Source organism: Argopecten irradians, unplaced genomic scaffold, assembly GCF_041381155.1.
Source record: "Argopecten irradians isolate NY unplaced genomic scaffold, Ai_NY scaffold_0078, whole genome shotgun sequence".
NCBI lineage: Eukaryota > Metazoa > Mollusca > Bivalvia > Pectinida > Pectinidae > Argopecten > Argopecten irradians.
The window spans coordinates 36473-52612 of NW_027187545.1; the positions used below are offsets into that span (position 1 = coordinate 36473).

The window sequence follows — 16140 nt, forward strand, 5'->3', positions numbered from 1 at the left end:
TTCTTATTACAGAATATTTTCTCCTTATCAAACGACGTTTTCTCCTTATTACAAGATGTTTTCTCCTTTTTATAAGATGTTTTCTTATTACAAGATGTTTTCTCCTTATAACATGATGTTTTCTCCTTATTACATGATGTTTTCTCCTTATTACAAGATGTTTTCTCATCATTTCAAGTTTTTTCTCCTTATTAGAAGATGTTTTCTGCTTATAACAAGATGTTTTCTCCTGATTTCAAGATGATTTCTCCTTATAACAAGATGTTTTTTCCTTCTTACAAGTTGTTTTCTGCCTATTTCAAGATGATTTTTCCTTATTACAAGATGTTTCGTATTATTACAAGTTGTTTCTCCTTATTACAATATGTTTTTATTATTACAAGATGTTTTCTCTTTATTACAATATGTTTTTCCCTTTATAACAAGATGTTTTCTGTTTATTATATGATGTTTTACTTATCACAAGATGTTTTCTCATTATTACAAGATGTTTTCTCATTATCCTAAGGTTTTTTCCTTATAACAAGATGTTTTCTCCTTATAACATGATGTTTTCTCCTTATTACATGATGTTTTTTCCTTATAACAAGATGTTTTCTCATTATTACAAGATGTTTTCTCATTATCCTAAGATTTTTTTCCTTAGAACAAGATGTTTTCTCCTAATAACAAGATGTTTTCTCCTTATTCATGATGTTTTCTCCTTATTATAATATGCTTTCTAATCATTGCAAGTTGTTTTCTCCTTATAACAAGATGTTTTCTACTTATTACAAGATGTTTTATCCTTAATATAAGATGTTTTCTCCTTATTACATGATGTTTTTTCCTTATACATGATATTTTCTCCTTATTAAAAGATTTTCTCCTTATTACAAGATGTTTTTCCTTATTAAAAGATGTATTCTCATTATTATAAGATGTTTTCTCCTTATTTCAAATGTTTTCTCCTTATTACAAGATGTTTTCTCCTTATTACAAGATGTTTTCTCCTTATTACAAGATGTTTTCTCCTTATTACATGATGTTTTCTCCCAATTACAAGATGTTTTCTCCTTATTACATGATGTTGTCTCCTTATTACATGATAATTTCTCCTTATTACAATTGTTTTCTCCTTATTACAAGATGTTTTCTCAGTACTATAAGATGTTTTCTCATTACAAGATGTTTTCTCCTTATTACATGATGTTTTCTTATTATTACAAGATGCTTTCTCATTATTACAAGATGTTTTCTCCTTATTACATGATGTTTTCTTATTATTACAAGATGCTTTCTCATTATTATAAGATGTTTTCTCCTTATTTCGAGATGTTTTCTAATTATTACAATATGCTTTTTCATTATTACAAGCAACCCTCTACGTAGTACCCTAGAATTGAGTTTGGTAGCTTCATTGACTCTGGCTCAAATACATTGTGACTAGATTAATGTTGTACTTGAGTGCATACAAACATGTAATTTGATACTGTATATTCATTTATATGACACAATTGATCATCTGCTATATTATTTGATTTTTAAAAAATATATGAAAAGTTAACAAATTGAAAGTTATACAGTACATGTAACGATATTTTTGTTTTATCTCCTTTGTCAAAATAAGGACAGTATGATGACTTATTGTTCGTCGTTGAGTGTCAAAATAAGGACAGTATGATGACTTATTGTCCGTCGTTGAGTGTCAAAATAAGGACAGTATGATGACTTATTGTCCGTCGTTGAGTGTCAAAATAAGGACAGTATGATGACTTATTGTCCGTCGTTGAGTGTTAAAATAAGGACAGTATGATGACTTATTGTCCGTCGTAGAGTGTCAAAATAAGGACAGTATAATGACTTATTATCCGTCGTTGAGTGTCAAAATAAGGACAGTATGATGACTTATTGTCCGTCGTTGAACACTGTGGGTAACATTCCCTTTTGAACACGATTAAGAAAATATTGATCCCCCTTCCCTGTTATCCTGATCAAGATAATCCAAGATCTAAGCTCAGTGTATATTGCTCTGGACACAAGGTTTGATTCTGGTACCTTCATGGCCAGATTTAAGCTCAGTGTATATTGCTCTGGACACAAGATTTGATTCGGGTACCTTCATGGCCAGATCTAAGCTCAATGTATATTTCTCTGGACACAGGGTTTGATTCTGGTACCTTCATGGCCAGATCTAAGCTCAATGTATATTGCTCTGGACACAGGCTTTGATTCTGGTACCTTCATGGCCAGATTTAAGCTAAGTGTATATTGCTCGTGAAATTAAATCTTAGCAACCTTAAAAATTGTAATTTGGCTGTAAGAGTATGTATATGCCTAAACAATTTCTCAACATTTCGCAAATCAAATTTTCACTACCATAGCGATGGCTGCTAAAACGACTGTTTTTATAGTTTGTTTGTTTGTCTCAGTATTGTTTAGTAAGCTATTTTGGCGAATTACTAATTTTGCAATTTTAACAAGAGATCTCAGAGGGATCTTGGCGCCCACCAAAGAATAATCTATGTCTGACAATGGAAAGAGGGATCTTTTCTCTGCTTTTCAAACTTTTTCAAACATACTACATATAAAATTTGAGACAGATCGCTTCAATACTTTCTGAGAAATAGCAGTAACAAATTTCAACTATCAAAATCCAAGATGGCTCCTTGGCGGCCATCTTGTTGACCGATCAGTCCCAAATCGAAATATGCATAACTAGGGCCCTAGGGGAACCTACATATGAAATTTGAGAATGATTCATTCAATTTTTTTGAGATAAAGCGATAACAAACTTTAACTATTAAAATCCAAGATGGCTTTCTGCCGGCTATTTTGTTGACCGATCGGTCTCAAAATGCAATTTGCACAACTAGGGCCCTCGGGGAACCTACATATGAAATTTGAGAAAGATCCCTTCAGTGCATTGTGAGAAATAGCGATAACAATCTTTAACTATCAAAATCAAAGATGGCTGCTTGGCGGCCATCTTGTTGACCGATTGGTCCCAAAATGCAATATGCACAACTAGGGCCCTAGGGAAACACACATACAGTACTTAATGCGTCTAACATTCCCTCAAACGCGTTTTAGATTCGTTTGCGTTTCTTTCGTTTAGTTTCGTTTGCGTTTTGTTTCGTCGAGCGTTTTTCGTTTGCGTTTCGCGTTTTCGTTCGTTTGAGTTTTGATTCGATTTCGTTTGCGTTCGTTTGCGTTTTGATTCGTTTTGGCTTTCGTTCGTTTGTGTTTGCGTGCGTTTGCGTTCCAATTCGTTTACCGGATGTTATTCATTGATATTTGATTAGGAATGGTTGAGTGCGCATGTGTTGGCTAAACTAAAAGTGGAGTCAAACGACGGTGTAGGCCGATAAATTTACGTGTTCTGGACAATGTAGTAAACATACACAAATAAATTTTTAAAAAAATCCTTTTGTATCTAGACATTATTTACATTTGATACATGTAACCTACACACATTGTTTGATAGTAAGGATCATGTGTATACCTTTCTGCAAGATCTTATATAGTACTAGCTACATGTATACACGTGTATGTGCTACAGGGGGACAGGTACATGTACAATATACACTTGTAACACCCGCGGGGCTCGATAAAGTGGACTGAAGGATTACAGACAGGTGTGAACTCACGCCACAGGACGCCGTACTGCTGGTCATAATATATATATAACTCACTGGTGCATACATTATAAAAAAAATATATCCGACTCATCACTGTTAGCACTGGATCGCATTATTTTCTAGTGATACACACTATTCTAATAATAAAATAACACAATTAATAATATCTCAACCATAAAACGAATACTTTTTTTTACATATTTTATGTGAAATTAAGAACGTTCCGAAGTCAATAGATATCAAATCATAATTGACTTATATATATATACATAATCGTCCAACACGAACTGACAGTTGATACATGTACATTCAACTGTATCTCTGTATTTACACGTATTCGCCATTGATATACATGTACGCCAAAAGCAATAAATAACTATCTGTAAATTGCTAACTTTTTCTCTTATAAAAAAAATACTTTTCACACATTATCATACATTTTAAATGTAAAATACACTACAGTGATTGGAGTAGTTTTAGACAAAAATGTTTTACTTCACTAGTGCAGATTCAGGTTCGGCCTACAATGCAGGCCCACCAATATGTAGTGGCGGAGGAGAGCGAGCTCGTTCTCGTATCACTTGAGAGTGATAACAACTACACCAACTTTCATTTACACTGTAGAACACTACAGGCTTATTTTCTAGGTCAATTGAGATTCCCAGGCACCCACTTACTAAATTAAATACATGTTAGTATAGAAACAAAAGGAATTTATTATATAAAATTGTAACAAAGATTTACTGAATCATATGCTCTTATGCATAAATAACTAATTTTCAAAGAGCAGTGTATCTTAATATAACTGTGTAAGGGAGAAGAAGTTGAATGATTGGATCCAGTGATTCTACATCAGTTTCATATTGTAAATGTATGTCCATAGCTAAATACTAGCAAAAGCCTGTTATCCAGGCTGATACCACATATATACCCTACAGCACTTAATAAGAAGAGTAATATCTAAAAGGACAGAACTTAAAGGCTGGGATATATTTTGCCATCATTACTAGGCATCGTTACCCTACTAGGAAGATTATAATGATTTTAAAATAAATAGTTTAAACATTTAGATATTTTACATGAAAATTACAATAAAGCATCTTTCTGTAGCCTACATGTTAATTTCATGAATTTTGTGATCCAAGTAAATTCGCGAAAGTTTATTTCCACAAATTTATATCTTTACATACTTATATTGCTTATATTGTATGAATGTCAATTCAATTTTTAAACCCTCGAATCTTTATCTTCGTGAACTTGTTTTGAAATGGAAATCGCAAAATTTAGTAACCGCGAAAAAATTGGTTTACAGTACATACATTTGGAAGATTTTATAATAACATATCTTTGGTAAGACGTTTTCTACTTAATAAATCATATAACTTTCCAAATATATTTATATTAACCTCTTCGGTGCCATGGGGTCACCATATATACAACCACTAGGTACTAAAATTAGAGAAGTGTGTAAGTAACCATCCAAAGAGAAGGCTACAATTCAACTACCATTACACAAAAAGAGAGGCGTATTGGTCATTAACTGTAGCTAACAAAGGAAAACAAGCCTAATTTGTAAGTATTTATTTCCAATGGCCTCAAAGGAGATAACATTAGAAAAACGACACTATTAAAGCCCGTGTATTTGTTCAGTTGTTTGAACTTTTTTAAACTTAACATTTTAAATAACGAATATTAAAACTATTCAGTGCAAGCTTTACCATTATTTTTATACCAAATATAACTTAAAGTTAGAGGTAATTATGTCATTTTTTTGTTTCGAACATGACAAACACTAATTTGCCAGTCTTTTCCTAAAGAAATGTCTTAGGTGTTCAAAACATGCCCATGTAAAAGCCTTTGAAGAAGCATTATACACTATACATAGACCGTAATGTTATGAAGTACCCACACAATACCAAATTGACAATTAGGTAATATAATAGTATAATATGTGACTTTTAATTTTTTTTAAAGCATCACTGGCTGTTCTAACCTCACAGATTACAATGAAAAATCGCTGCATCTGCCATCAACGTCTGACATATTTACTTCACAGATTTTATTCGCCAATGGTTTGCCTAGTTAATTAGTAATCCGATTGTAAGAAAATGTGTGTGAAGTGGAAGTATATCATATAGAGATCTATATTGACTAAAATGTGATGATTTTTGGATCAACTATGGTCAGACCGTATGTACTTATTTTATGCCTGTAAATATAAGCATAATGATCTTTGACACTACTGCTAAAACACATTTTCAACCATTATTTGCCCATATAAAATAAACATTTATGCATTGCAAATGTTGAAGTTCTCAAAACGTTCCTAACTTTTGGTGGCGAATAAAATACCAAAAGCCCTTCTTGATTCATGAGTATGAACATTACAAAACATAAGTTCAAATGTCTATTGAGTTTGATAATGTGTTTGTGACTACGTGCAATCACGTAACCACAACACTGAAGAGACAATGAACCTTATGTTTTGTGGACAATTTAACTACGCGTTAACCGAGTCGGATTGATCAGCTCGAGAAGGTCGTGTATTTGGCCATTTAGATAAAACATCTAGCCGGAATTATAGCTAGGATTATAGTGATCGCACTGATTGTATTCGGCCATCATGTTTGATATAATTTCTATTTCATTGTTTTGTGGAATTTTAGCAAGTAAGTGGAACTATGTGATTTTAAATATTATTGACATGTTTTTGTTTTCAGTAATCAATTGAAATCATTCAAAACGACATGGACACTGCATGTATAATGCTTTATAGACATGAGTTGCAATGTAGAATTAATTGACCGTAAAAATTCTTGTTTTTTATGCTTTATGTTAGGTCACTTTGCAATTACTGATATTATCTTTAAAATATGAAATGAAATGGTAGACGTTTCTTAGTTTGATTGTGTGCACCGTAGGAGTAATACCACGATTTTTGGCTGTACTGCAAATATTCACTTTGAACTATTAATTGACATTGTAAAATTGAAACCTTTACATTATAAGTATTGTGGTTAACAAAATGTTTGTAATTTTTGGTGATGAATAACATATTAAAAACTCTTCTTGATTGGTGAGTATGACAATGATGGCACATTTGACTTGTGATTGAATACGAAAAACACTTTATTTATGAAATATAGAATTATGAGAGTATGAAATGCTTATTTCCTCCGTTTATTCAGTACTTTTTACTTTTTATTTAAACAAGGGTATTAAGTATAGATTATAAGCCGATACAAGACAAATATACAGTTTGTTGGTAGAAAGAACACTTGGAGGCCGTTAGGCCGATAAATACTTAAAACATTGCCCCTCTTGTTTTACAATTGGACTGCTAGAATGAAAGTGACCTGCAGCTTCTTGTGAAATTTACCTCAGTTTCAGTTGCATTTCAGATCAATTTCAGGTCAATTAAAGGTCAAGATTTTTTCGTGTCACCTGGGTCAACTTGACCTGCAGATATATTGCCTTTGTAGGGTTTCAGACACACATACTATACATATCCATACGATATGAATGCTTATTTTGTTTCTGAACGGCAAAAATTTTTTTAATGCGAGAACTCAGTTTTATTCAAATAGGCCACCAAAGGAGTCACTTTTTCAATTGTCTGAAACTATGTGAACACAAAAGAGATATTTAAAAATGGACAACGCTCTTATCGGTACGATAGCTGCAATATTGTAACTCTAAAGACTTCTAGACAGATAATGGTGTCGTCTTTAGAAAAGACCGAAAGGTATAGAAGGCCGGGTACGTATGTTCGTTCTATCGGTACGAGAACAATGCACAAAAAAACAAAACAAATAATGGTAACAATAATAAGGCCCGGTATATAACGTGTCTTGAGAAAATGGGTTCGTGCCTCCTGAATAATGTTCAAGTCTGTATTTGTCAGACGCAAATCCCTAACATATATAATTAAATCCTCGCTTGAATTACACAATGTCCTGAACTAAACTATAACACACGGGTACATACGTTTTGTTTTTAAGTTCAAACCGTAAATTTGGCATACATTGTAGTCTATTTATATTGTATTATAATGAAATATCCAAACGGCATGACCGTCTTATCAGTTCATGTGCGTGAGACAAAGACATTAGCTCTTTAAATTATGATCATGCTTGAATGTTGTCATAATAAACATTTCTCGTTGTCGCTACATTAACTGATGTCTCGCCGTAAGTCCAAAACTGTATATGAAGAAATAATACAGTTGTTTGGGGGTTCGTTGTTGGTGAATTAAACTTGCAGTCATTGAAAATGTTTGCTACACGGGGAATTACTTCTGAAATCGACAATAGTTTGAAACTTTTACAAATGCGTTCTGTAATTCCCTCTAAACCGTGTTAAGGACACGCCCCTAATACGTAGAAAAACGGATTTTTTTGGAAAAGTTTTGAGCTTAAGTTTGATTTCACATTTTCAGAAAAGGTTAAACTTGCCATTATGTATTTTTATCGTCATTTTTGTTAATTGACTATTGTTGTTATCGAGGGACCGTTGACGGATACATTATAATAATTTGTAGCGATAATTTGATTGACATTTTAGGTAGAAAAAAGTAAGTGGTAGGTTGTTCCTTCAACAGGGGTTTATCTGTTTCTTCTTTGGAAAATGTCCCTCTTAAATAGTTTTTTTAAATGTTTTCCCCCTCTATGGTAGATGAACTATAACACTTTTTGCTGTACATCAAGAGATTAATGATATGCCCTTAACTGACTGAGAAAAAATAATGAATGAAAGTAAGAAAAAAACTAAAAAATCAAATTTAAATAATTAGTATATGTGTTCATACTTAATCGGCCTTTCTGATTGGCAGATTCTTCTTCTTCATACTATTAAAATATCCGAGAATGGCACGAAAACTCAACGTTATCATGGCGTCTTATAGAGACGTCGACATTGCGTATTGATTTAGAAAAAAAAATCTATTAGAAAATCAATGGAATCGTACATTTAAACATAATTTATGTTAGCAAGTAGTCTGAAAAATAATAAGAAGCATTGCTGTAACTATTTGTTAACTTCATCGGGTTATTCGTGCGGATTTACACAGTTTGCAATCGATATTTCTTTCATACCCCGATGAAGTTAAAAAATAGCGACATCAATGGTTAAGTAATGAAATGATATAACAAGTAAACAAGATTTTCGAATCTTCATTCGATTCTGAATGTAGGTAGCTTGCTTTCTCCGGACATTCCAGCTTTTACCAGCCTCCTTAACAATTTATAACCTTAAATGGACCTGACTGTTTATTTTCCATAAAACAAACCAAAAACTTCAAGTCCAAATCAATTCAGTATCAAATTATACTTTTTTATGTATTTAAATCCTTTCTGGCCCACGTCAAAATCTTCTGGTCGTGTTCAACTTTAGCACGGATAGACATACTAAATATGCACAACTTTTACTGCATTAAACAACGTTGTATCAAAATCCATGTTCTTATTTATTTGGTCATTATAATGAAAATATTCGGATAAGCTGAAAAAAAAATCTAGATATCTTTTCTAGCATAATTAATCAAAAAAAGATAATAAATGCTAAATAAGACAGACTGAACTTTAATGAAATATCAGTTTATGATAATACGATATATGTGCTTCAGAAGAACTTCATCATTCTTCTAATTATCCTTTTGATCTCAAGCAGTTATTTAAGACATGTTAACTTCGTGTTTTAGAATTAGTATTTATGCTTGTGTCTACAGATAGTCTGGTGTCTGCTGAAGACTGCAAAGCTTCACTAGGAGGCAGTGATACCTGGCACTTTTACGTCTACTGTGAACATGGCTGCTGTGGAACCTATTACAATCAGGAGTGCTGTGCAAACTAGTAAGTATATGTATGTATAGACTTCATAAAATCATGGAATGGTATTCTTCATAGACGAGAATCGTCTGTGAAAAAGAATCTCCGTCTGTTTTCAGTCTAAACTCCACGAACCCAAAAATATTGAGATTAAAGCTTTTAATTTAATGTGATTAACTCTATGTGATACTTATAAGGCGTTAATTTCCATGTTTGTACTTGCTTTTACAATAGAACAGATTCAATTATTGCGAATTGATATCTTATACAATAGTTTAGTTTGGCCAATGACTATGCTGCATTTAAAATTTCCAGCGAAAAAAATCATATATGTATACGTCATAATACTCGACGTATTGTTCTTTTGGTCTATAGAAGTAGCTTCAAAGATCTAACCAATAGAAGTTAGCATATCATTTGAAATTAAATTATTCGTTTATAACAAGACAGACAAGATTGTTAAAAGTTCTTCTTGCCCATTGCCACCGCTATAACACACAAACGACTTCTTTGTTCGTACCGTAAATATGTAACGTTTTTAGTACATCACATGATAATTACTAGGAATGCGATTGGATAACAGCCATGGTATATTTTGCGACAGTTCTCTGTCCTTCCTGACTACGGGAGACTATACCAGACTACGAGAAATATACTAAAGTATAGTCCCCCGGGAATGAGCACGTGACCAAATATATGACTTCATAAAATAATGATGAAGGACTATACCTCACCAGACAACACTATAGGAGAACAGTTCCCTCTGGAAAGGGCCATAATAGAATAATAATCTTTTGAAAATTTATTCAATTCAGAAAAGCTGCGTTTATTCTTAGATATATTATTTTTAAAGACAACCTCTTGAACCCTCACAGTATATTTTGAACCTTTCCATTGATAAACTTCTTCAATTAACACCGCATATTATTGTAGAAGAACAGGGAAACTGCACATATGATTCTTGTCGAGTGCTCCGACCTGGAATCGAATCCGAGTGTCTTCGGTGAGAAAAACTACGGCTCTACCGACTGAGCCAAAGAAGCATGTTCAGTCAGCTGAGTGAAAGAGACCTATTTATCACTATGTACAAACCACACCGACCCGCTCCTTTTACACTATAAAAACATATGTCCTCTCAACAACAACAACAACAACAGTAACCAACGACAACTACAAATACATATATCATAAATCACTACTACCACCATCATCATATCCGCCATCAACAACGCCACAACTGTCACTTATCATAAAGTTTTTATAAGACTCGGACGCTTGTTTCAGCACTGGCCTTATCGTTGGATGTGTGATCGCTGCAGTCCTATTTTTCGGGGGTATCATCCTCGTGGTATGCCTGTGTCACCACTGCAACAAGAAGAAGACTGTCGGTGTGGTCATGGCACAACCAGCTAATAACGTCAATATGGGTAAGTAACTGATGTTCTTTCGCCTTTTATAAACAAAATGGAGACAACTATAGAGAGAAAAACTAGAACAAAATAATTTAAACTGACCACTTCACGGTTATCAATTTGAGCAATTTTACTCACCGATTTGATTTGGTAACAAAGTATTCCATAAAATGATATAAAAACATTATGTAACGCCTTTAGCTAATGCATGCAATGAAATATGGCTATTTTACAGTTAGCAACCAGGTCAGCTACCAACAGCCTGGCTACCAACAACCTGGACCCTACCAACAACCAGCACCCATGGGATCTCCAGCGTATCCTCCCAAATATTAATGATCGCCTTCATAACATCCGTGCACTACAACAAATTAAGAGGCGGAGCGCCACCAGCAAAATAACCTTTTTACTATCTAACTGTGACTGTGTGACAATATTTTAAAGTGAGATATACTGTTTGTGTTTTAATTTTGTGGTTCTCTTGATGTTTTGAAAGACGTGTTATTTAAATGGCGCGCTGATAAAATGTTTCCAAGAGATAACAAAAAATTTCCTTTTACGGTGCTGCTAAAAGGGAACTTTAAGACGTCCCCCTGAGTGCGATATGAGTGAAAATCTATATTAGGATTGAAATTGGGACAGGCCGCTCAACAAAATGGAAATTTTTTCTAATTTCCTCCAATTTTCCATAAAAGTAAAAGGCCCACAATGTTTCCGAAACAAACATTTAAAGTTTCTTAAAATTAAATCATAAGAAAATCTATACCAAAGGCCTATGAGATTGCAACACCAAACAAATGATCCATATGTGTAATATATGATTCATTTAGCTGTTTTGCCGTCTAGTGCAGTGATATTCAAGTAACCTGGGTTGATTAGAACTTAGGCGGGCCTTTAACATTTAATGTTTAATAAAATTATCAATACTCGATTTACTCATTTTCATTGCCATGTGTTTGCGAGCGTAATATTATACAATTTGGAAAAAAAAATCCCGTAGATTTCGCCCAGAAAAAATGACGTCAAAATGGACACCTTCATTGGTTCAAACCATCGTTATTTCGTATTTATTTTATTCAGTGAAGATTAGTATCAATGTATATAGTACTAGAATAAACACATATTGGTGCAAAATATATCTAATTGGCACATATGATAATAGTAAATTATGTACTATATATGTCTAGCATTCAGGAAATAATTGTTCGGTTGTGGCTCTTATTGAATATGATATAGACAGCATTTGCATATAAAAAGCGATAAAAGTCATGAAATTAAATTCCATTTATACAACCAAGTTTAGCATTTTTGGCTGAATTGAATTTTCGTTGTGTATGATTTACTATTACTGTAGTACCCGCTTGATCTAATTGTAAATATGACATACTAGTTATAGTATATAATAAATCATAATTTACAAGGACAAATTAACAATTGTGCATTAACCAATAGGAGTTATCTCCCATTCTGTTAGGCAAATATATCATATCAGCAAAGTATGTACTATTCAAAGAGACGTAGTACAATGGAGTCTATCAGTAGACTAACTACAGTAAACGAACTTAATTTTCACAGAAATTCTGAATTAAATCGCCATGAATTGCAATTGATTTGAAGTAGTTCTTATTAATACTGATGTTTATTTCAATATATTTTACATTACGTTAAAAAAAAAGAAAAAAAAAATCTTCTCAGTGTGTTATGTTAGTGCTATCAGGGTTTTGTTTAAAAAAGGCCCGGTCCCACTGGCAGTTAATGAAGATTTGCGAATGCATTGCCCACAAAATTGGCTGATATTCCCTGAATGTACTCAATATTCGTAAAGCGCACTTATAACGGCCGCTCAATATCTGCACTCGTCCGCAATTTTCCGCAAATGCATGTTTTTCCGTTCCCACGATTTTTGAACAGCACAAAATTTTGATTGTGGAAATCATTCAGATTACATACGATATATTCGTACGCAATATATACTCAATACATGCTTTTTATATGCGCTGTAATATATCCGCTGTTATCCGCAACTGACAGGGTTTTGCAACTTGATAGCAAACTGGGACATCTTGTAAAATATATATATAGCGTACCTATCACGTCGACATTACGAATTAAAGTAAAATACATGTTGCTTTCGAACAAAAAATGTTGTAGTTACATGACATGTGATAGACATATTTTAAATTCCTCTAATATTTTCATAGTTTGTGAAGTATTCTCAAATCAAGCTATAACTAACACTGAAAATATATCATGAATTAGTACTATCTACACAGGCAATATTTCTTTCACCTGGAACGGGGCAAAAATGTGAATTTCACGTGAAAAAAATCACGTTGAGTCAACGTGAAGAAATATTGTTTTTCGTTTTAGTTAAGTGTTTCTGTAGTCTTATTTTGTCACACTAGATGTTAATATGTATCACGGTTAAAAAACATAATATTTTTTTTGTAAAATTAAACTGAACAATTTCTTGGAATCAGATAAAAATATTGTTTATTTTGATCACAATGAGCCACCAACAACAATGCGGACCGGTAACGATAACACAAACAGGTATACAATACATATCGTGACAATGGTCTTCTGTCTTCTTGTTGGTTGACAACCTTGATATACCAGATCATGAAACCACGAACATTTTGGTTGAAATGGCAAACAAAAAAAGTAACCTGCAAAAATACCAATAACTATAGATAGTACTTTTAGCTCACCTTGTCCAAAAGACCAGGGTGAGCTTTTGTCATAGTACGGAGTCAATCTATCCTTCAACAATGGATTTCTTCTTCGTAACTGTTGGTCTGACAAAATTTGACTATTAAAATCTGTATGGGGTGTTGACTCCAAATTCAAAATTGACAGGCAGGCCCAAAAGTGTCAATTTGGCTAGTTCCATATAATCGACTTCTTCCATGAAACTTATCATTTGATAGCCCTCAGATTGTATTGATATCATCCTTATGGGATGGGAATTTAAAATTGTACAAATGGTAGGTCTGCCTCTACCACAGGTGAGCGTTACAGGCTCTCTGGACCTCTTGCTATATTGTATCACCATGTTCTGTGATATATATACATGTATAGTCAAGATACTTGGCAATGTTCGGAAACATTAAGTGTTGTGTATTTAGGAATTTACACATATAGTATATCCGTTTTCTTACTTTTTTATGAGTCTTACTGATTTTCTTATCAATTTTGAACAAATTTAATGACATGTATAATCCACATGGCGGATTCTGATAAGTTTAGAAAAAAAAATCTACATAACCTGATGCAAACATCATGACATCAATGCTTATGACAAATTTTTTTAGACTACCAGACAAAATGAAATAGGTTTAAATTAAGATATATAATTTCATCCATCCCGCATCTGTCCTACATACTGACCGATAACTACTGCCGGATAAACTTGTGCTTTATCTGTCAATACGAAATGCTTTATCCATCAATACGGTCAAGTGAATTTGTTCCACATCTGATGGAACTTTTTCTAACTTGATCCAGAACTTGAACCTTCCGGTGAATAAAACGTCATTCAGTCCCACTAAAACGTGACGTCGAATTCACCGTAAATACGTCATTTTTACGATATCGAAAATCTCATATGGCGGTGTGGTCTTTTTCTTGGCTGATGGCAAAGGTATTATTGTAAAGTAATTCTTAAATGGGTATTTATTTGTTTTTTGTGTATTTTCATTTTGTTTCAGTGATATATCACACTGAATAGAATTGCAGGTACCTGCACACAATAGATGTAAACAAACATGTAGACGAACACGTTGTGTTAGTGTTATTTCGGACTGAAGAAGGCCCTATAGTGGCTGAATATATATTCCATAGAAATGATTTTGATTTTACTTTGAATTTATTTTGGCCTTTTATTTCGGATTATTAATATACTAGCTTTATACAGTTTTTCCTCATTATGAATAGAAATTACGGATACTGTTTGTGAATGCGCTTATTTCTTTCCCACGGCAGTGAAAAAAAGTACACTTTCATTCGGTTTATTGAATAAATCTTAACCTCTGCATCAAAGAAGCATCTTGCTTTGAGCAAAACCAAGTAAATTACTGTCAATTTGCTTTCATTTTGCTGCCATAATGATTGCAGGTTAAACATAATACACGGTTAGTATCTTAAAATAAAAGTTTTATTTTGGTGCTCGACACGGAAAGCCGAGATGACTCCATCGGCAAAACCTCGTCATCCGGGCTTTCCTAAGTCTCGCACCAAAATAAATCTTGTATTGTAAGATACTAACATGTATTTTCTATTTATTTTTTAAAGGATTATTTTTCAAGATCTACCTGCAACATCAATATCTCTATTGTGACAAGATGATAACATTTGGTTTTCTTCTCATTTTCAGATTTTTTGTTCATACCTGTATAAACACAAAAAGTCTGCCAATGAGAAAGTCAGTTTTAGTGTGAAAACACTGAAAAAATAATTATTGTTGGTAAGAAAATTACAGAGAGATCACAGGAACTTGACACAAATCGTAATGTTAAATATAATATGCATGTATCAATAATATAAATACTTGTATCAAGTCCCTGTGGGAGAGAAGTGAGGTGAATAATACATCTGTAAAAAATGTGATTGTTCTTTTTATGATAAGTCAGAAATGTATACCAGCACATGTACTACATATCCTATGTAAAGATTTTATTTGTAATAAAGGACATTAATATGATTTTTCTTTTATTTTTGAACAAACAAGTACAGTGAATACTGACTACAGTAAAATCTTGTATAAAGTTTGCACATGTGTAATTTTCGCAGGAACTTTTTAGAGCTTGAAATGCTTAAAAAATACTTCTACCAGTGTAATTAACGCATCAAATATTTGGACTAAAACGATGTCCAAGAAGTCCCAATAATGATATCGCGGCAAGTTGTTATTTTTTGTCTAGTATTAACACCATGTGATCTACGCTATGTACGTCATATGACCTTTGTTCTGTCCATTGTCGTGCGCTGTGCAAAATGTTCCATGAAAACAACTTCTTCTCGATAACCAAAATGGCAAGGATATTGATATCTGGCCTGTGACATGCTACAATAAGGGCGACCAATTTTTTTTCCAAATGAATGACCCTGACCTTCATTCGAGGTCACAGGAGTCTCCCCATAAAAATTGCTAGGCTTCCAGAACACTCAAGTGCACTGATAGATTCACAGAACATCCATGTGCACTAGCATATTAACAGAAAATTCAGATCCTCTGGCAGATTCACAGAACAGTCAAATCCTCTGTCAGATCCCAGAATATTA

At 33.2% G+C, this 16140-nt stretch overlaps 1 protein-coding gene across 2 annotated transcripts in view; it reads left to right on the top strand.

The window, feature by feature from the left end:
• The window catches only part of LOC138311649 (uncharacterized), a 32264-nt gene extending 16705 nt beyond the window's left edge, over positions 1–15559 (top strand). Inside the window, exons 1-4 of one of the 2 annotated variants that reach the window (XM_069252910.1) lie at positions 6130–6289; positions 9346–9469; positions 10730–10872; positions 11093–15559. In XM_069252910.1, coding sequence (XP_069109011.1) covers positions 6244–6289; positions 9346–9469; positions 10730–10872; positions 11093–11193 — 414 coding nt within the window. In that variant the 5' untranslated portion in view covers positions 6130–6243 and the 3' untranslated portion in view covers positions 11194–15559. Of the gene's footprint in view, positions 1–6129; positions 6290–9345; positions 9470–10729; positions 10873–11092 lie in introns of those variants that run through there. The other variant, XM_069252911.1, reaches the window with a different exon arrangement.
• Positions 15560–16140: the final 581 nt, after the last annotated feature.